Source organism: Carassius auratus, chromosome 27 (genome assembly GCF_003368295.1).
Source record: "Carassius auratus strain Wakin chromosome 27, ASM336829v1, whole genome shotgun sequence".
Classification (NCBI taxonomy): domain Eukaryota; kingdom Metazoa; phylum Chordata; class Actinopteri; order Cypriniformes; family Cyprinidae; genus Carassius; species Carassius auratus.
The window spans coordinates 15,140,981-15,147,065 of NC_039269.1; the positions used below are offsets into that span (position 1 = coordinate 15,140,981).

General features: G+C 38.9%; 1 protein-coding gene across 1 annotated transcript; it reads right to left on the reverse strand.

The window, feature by feature from the left end:
* Positions 1 to 965: 965 nt before the first annotated feature.
* Positions 966 to 5,195, reverse strand: LOC113045628 (glutamine synthetase). Its single transcript, XM_026206110.1, has 7 exons — positions 5,045 to 5,195; positions 4,065 to 4,249; positions 3,830 to 3,991; positions 3,596 to 3,742; positions 3,377 to 3,504; positions 2,172 to 2,371; positions 966 to 2,063 (listed from the first exon to the last, which is right to left on the reverse strand). The coding sequence occupies exons 2-7, from the start codon at positions 4,228 to 4,230 to the stop codon at positions 1,751 to 1,753; spliced, it is 1,116 nt and encodes a 371-aa protein (XP_026061895.1). The 5' UTR covers positions 4,231 to 4,249; positions 5,045 to 5,195; the 3' UTR covers positions 966 to 1,750.
* Positions 5,196 to 6,085: the final 890 nt, after the last annotated feature.

A 6,085-nucleotide genomic window follows, 5' to 3' on the forward strand; every position in this document is an offset into this window, starting at 1 on the left:
TAATTTAAATGGTCATAGTTTACCTGTTGATTCAGAGAAACTTTCTTGTGAACAGTCTTTTATGAAAAAAAAAATATATATATAAATCACTGCACTTTTTCAAAGTATATTTTAACTCCGCAGTTAAAAATAAATTAATTTATTAATTTGACAGACTAAACAACTGCCCAGCAACTTATTTTCCCAAGCACTGGAGAGAAACACCATTCTAATTTATGATTGGTTGGAAGACTCTTTGGGGAGCCAATCACAAGGCTATATGACTTGTCAGTCTGTCACGCATGGGAATGTAGGTGAAAGGTTCCAAAACAAACTTGTTAACCCTACCCCCACCTCGCAGAAAAGCACATGAAGTGAATATTTTTGTCCCAGAAAGCTTGGATGTTTCTGCACTTCATAGAATGAAACCGAGACGCCCATTTGTTCCCTTGTGAGAGCCAACAAATAGCGTGTAATAACGTGAATGTGACTTTACTGTTAACCGTGTTGGCAAGCATCGTGTTTATGCGCTCCTAGCAAACAGATAAAAAGTTAGTCGATGATGTTGCAAATGTTGAGGTGCAAACTCTGCAAATATCCCATCGATGTGGGTTTGAATTGTTTGTTTATACTTTGCACAATACAATGTTTCAGAAAGAAAACATTTTAATCACTCTGTTGACCAATACCAAGGAACTGTTTACACTGCGAAAAAATGTTTATGAACGGTTTTGAACGCTTGCGATAGAAACAGATTCAGAAATGAAAACGATAATAATTGTATTGTATTCTGTAATATTGTGCAAAATTAAGCTAGTTTGTTGGAAATGAAAATAAGCACTACACAAATTAAATTAGTGTTTAATAATGCCAAGATTTTAGTCAATTAGGACTGAGGGGTGAATTGTATTCTTGGGAGGTAAATCTCAAGTTGGAATCTTTATATATATATATTGTTTGTCCAAGGATACACATCTTGCCCTGTGTTTTCAAAACATATTAGTGATCTTTTAATGCCAAAACAGCACTTCAAATCAGCAAGTACACAAGCAAGATGTTACCACTGTAAAGAGGAAGCACACAAGACAGGTTTGTGGTAAAAAATAAATGTTTAAGTGTCCTTTTTTTTTTTTTTTAGCAACTTCAGGTTTTTACCAAAACAGGTGCAGTTACATCATAGTAGTAGACAAAAACAGGATCAGATCCTTGATGAATCAGGGATTTAACACGACAAATAACAGATCAACAAGTATAAAAACAGGACAGTTATTGGACCTCGACTGTGAAGTGTACCGCACAACCAGAACAGTGTAGTGTGTAGTCAAAATGGATACTAAAATTTGCCATTTAACACACTGTTAGTAAGACTCATTGAAACATTACATACTTGAATCATCAAGTCAATATATAGAACAACTAGCTATTGGTTTAAAAGAAATTAGATGTCTAGCCTTGGCAGCCATGTTCTTCTGTGCGCTTGAATTTGTGTTTCAGTCCATCTTAATTACCAAAAGGTAGAGTCATGGGATCACAGACTTTCAATGCTAACGTTAAACATCCACTCCCCAAGAAACGATTAAAACTTCAGATTTAATCTTAATGTTAAGTTGACCAGTCAACTTCAACGATATTAAAATGCCAGGTTAGAACCACCCTGATAGAAAACAAAATACAGTACTAATTTGGCTTTATGGCCATTTTAAAAACAAAAACAGAAAACAGGGAAGTATGGCAAGCAGGGGAGGGAAGTTCAGTCCAGGAGAAGAGAGATCTAGTATTCCACAGGTTCTTCACCCTCTTCATCTAGCAAACATGTGCGAATCAGGGCCTGAGTGACCGCATAGGGGTCGCAGTTGGCAGATGGGCGGCGATCCTCAAAGTAACCCTTCTTTTCTTGTCCCACGGTTCGTGGGATGCGGATGCTAGCGCCACGGTTCGCCACACCTGCAGAGAACTCATGGATGTTGGAGGTTTCATGGTGGCCAGTCAGTCTGCGAGCATTGTCCAGACCTCCCTTTGGATCATAGGCACGGATGTGGTAGTTGTGCCTCTTTCCAAGCTTTTCGATACACTCCTCAATGAATCTAGTTGAGGATATACAAACGAAATCATTTCATACTCAAAAGCAAGCCAGGGATATATCATTTTTACTTATCACCAATTTAAAAACAACAACAACTTTTAACACTTACTTCAGCCCACCATCTTCCCTCATTTCCTTGGTGCTAAAGTTAGTGTGGCAACCAGCACCATTCCAGTTGCCTGGGATTGGCTTAGGATCAAATGAGGCTACCACACCAAAATCCTCACAAACTCGGTGCAAGATGAAACGAGCTACCCACAAGTGATCTCCCATGTTGATGCCTTCACAGGGGCCAATCTGGAACTCCCACTGGAAAATAAAAGCCACGTCAAAAATTAATGGAGGGATTGACCTACAAGTAAGCCTTGCCCCCTTAGGTGAACTCTGACAAACAAACAGAGTTGTAAACGGCCTTACCATTCCTATATCTTTTTGATACATTTTGGACACATAAGGACCACCATTCAAGTGGGACTTAAAGTTGACATGGAGGGATATAGAAAATATTTTAAAAGAAATATTGTAGGTATTGATTTGGAAGCAAGGGATTATAGATCACAATGAAAGCAGGAGAAGCCTCATATTACGGATGACATGATTGCAGATAGCAAAATCACGGATCAATACTATTTATGTATCACGGAGTATGATTAAATTAAATTTACATTTAACCAGCTTAATATGAAGAGAGCATGAAATGTGGACCTTCTTTTATTTTTTTTTTGCCCAAGATGGAGAACAGTCCGCTATTTAGGTTTGTATGTTTGAATGGACTCACTAACTTTAACGTTAGCTAGTTTTAGCCAGAAGATACCTTACTGAAGCACAAGATGACATTAACATTCTGCTTAAGCAGATGAAAATTGTAACTTAATGAGAGAATAACATCCAGAAAACAAAAGTTTTTGTCTTCAATGGGATTGGGGGTGAATGCTTTGGGACATTTTGCTCCATTTTGTTTGGGTTCATAAAATAAAAAATAAATGTCATTGCCTATCCTCTTAGGATACCTCGAATCACTGTTACAAGTACCACAGGCACATTGTTTTTCCATTTTTGAAGCATAAACCCTATAAAAACAATGCAAGCTTTGGATCTTCCAATGTTTCTCTATGGTGCTGAAACCTACAGATGTCAACTAGAGTTCTGCTCCCCGTGCAACTGATAATAGACTACCATTTGCTTATCTGCGTTCAAGAGGAGGGGCTTACCGATAGGTCAATTAAGGTCACATTCCAAAAGGGTAATCTTAGATGGCTTAATACTCTTTAACATCTGACTGTAGTGTTGGTTCCATAATGGAATGAATGTTACCTGAGCTGGCATAACTTCAGCATTGGTTCCACAGATCATCACACCAGCATAGAGGCAGGCTCTGTAATGTGCCTCCACAATGTCTCTGCCATAAGCTTTATCTGCTCCAACTCCACAGTAGTAAGGTCCTGCAGATATCAGAACAGCCCGTTATGGACCAAGCATCTTGAGAACATCATAGATGTGGCAAGTTTATGATGGTAAAGGAACAGTTCTTACCTTGGGGTCCAGGAAATCCATTGGAGGGCCAACCAAAGGGATGTCCATCGGTACCCAGGATGGTGTACTCCTGTTCCATGCCAAACCAAGGAATCTGATGATCTACCATTTCCATGACCTTTTTGCATTTGTGTCGATGGTTGGTTTCTGTGTTTAAGACCAGAAAAGTTGTAAGTCTTCAAGCAAACCTCAATCGAACAGACATAGACAACGTCTATCCTCAGAAAAACATACCAGCAGGTTTATGGTTGTACTTGACCACTTCACACAACACCAATTTGTTGGGATCTTTGCGGAATGGATCCCTAAACATTGCAGAGGGGATGAGATACATGTCGCTGTTGGAGCCTTCAGACTGATACGTGCTGGAACCATCAAAGTTCCACTCAGGAAGATCTGAATAACAAAATAGGATCAATTAGAACTTATAGAGTTGCAATGCATATTGATGTGGCTGTGTCTAGCTTACCGTCAATGCTTTTAGGCTCAGAGTCCAGTGTCCTGGTCTTGCATCGCAGTCCTTCTCCGGTTCCGTCTATCCAGATATACATGGCTTGTACTTTGTCTCCCTGAGGCAGTTCCATATACTGCTGTTTTACCATTTTACTCAACTGAGCACTCGCGGACGTGGCCATTTTTATTACTATAAAACGCCTAAACAGGAGAAAAATCAGGTCAACATTAAAAGGTAAAACTGAGAAAATATTGTATCTCCTTCAGCATGAAGTCACTCGCTTAAGCATCAACAAATACATTCAGCACAAAAACCAATAGTTAGGATTGGAAACCATACACAAACAAACATGCTAATTTCAACAAACAAACAAAAATATTATTATTATTATTATTATTATTATTATTATTATTAATAATAATTATTATTTTGCTTGGAATAATAAACCTTTTATTTCCAACTAGTGATTTATTATGGCATGTTAAAACGTCAAATCAGACAACTAAGATACAACTGCTTGTTTGTGTCGACTAAGATGTACTTGAGCCTTACAAATCCGGTTTAAAAGGTGTTGGGAAAGACGAGACCACGTGCTTTGTAATCTGCATTGGGGATTTTCTTCGCATTCTCTTGTGAAAGGGTTGATCGATCAGTATGGAACCCCGCGATCAGTATTGATCGCACATATCAGTAAAAACGCAAAAAGCATCATCGCTGCTTTACAAACGCGTCAAAGTAGCTTCAAGCACAGCTCGCGCATCCCCAGCTACACAAATAGATTGATGGCAACCGGTAGCCATGGTTACAGCGCGGCAGTGTTACATCACAGCGTGAAGTATTGATAAACAACAGTGATTTCACAAAACAAGAAGTACATTAATGTTTAAAATTAACCCACCATCAACAAAAGAATGCAGCTGCATAATTCCATATTAACATCCACAAACGCAAATTGCACACAAATGACATTCTGATAAACAAAACAAGTAACGTACCTGGACACCAACAGAAATTAAAATGTATGATATCGGACTGGCAGGTCCAGCTGTTTGCCTGTTTATTCTGTGTTTGATGTTCTCTCATTCTCTGACCAGGAGCCCGTGCTGTCAGTCTGATTTATACGTGTGGTGGCAGGATCCCGGCGCGTGTGATTGGTCCGCGAGAAGCGTGATCTGTTTGTTCTCGGGTGATTGAAGGGTCAGGCGGCTTCCTCATTGGCCAGGAGTCCAGCAGCGGAGGGAGGCACGCCCTCGGTTTCGGCGAGGGAACATTTACTTACCAATAGTCCTTTGTTGTTGGTCATGCTCTTCTTGATAGAGCGATTAAGAAGTTTCTCACAGCAAGGTAAAGTCACAATATTCCAGCCGGTTTTAACGGGAGTTTAAGAACATTATGTTTCACAATAATTCAATTATCAGCAAACCCAAATAAACTAAGTATTTATGTGGATGAGAGAGAGAGAGAGAGAGAGAGAGAGAGAGAGAGAGCTTCACGAGATTTTAAGTGCCCCCATGTGGTGTAAAATAATGTTCATACTGCATTCACATTATTTGTTTTAATGCTTTATTAATTGCCACAAGAACACGATGTAGACTATTACATATTCACATGATCACATTAACATTAGCTGCTAGAGAGAAAACACACACACACACACAGAGAAAATTACATAAATCTCAATGGTTTCAGAGCATTACATGTTTTCAAGGTGTTTTTTTTTTGTTTTTGTTTTTTTGCAAATGCCAAATTTTACAGTCTCTGCACTGACTACTAAATTCTGTATCAGATACAAAATATGTTTACTTACCTATAATGCCCTTAATGGGTAAGCTCTTGTGTACCTAACTATAGTCTTCTACCACGCTACAATCCATCACGCTCCCTAAGGTCACGAAACAAAACATTGTTTTTTGGTAGTACCTAGGATAACAAAGTCCACTAGCCTTCCTGATAATGTTCGGGGTTCAGACATGCTCTCTCTGTTTAAATCTAGATTAAAGACACATCTCTTTTCCCAAGCATTCAAATAATGCATC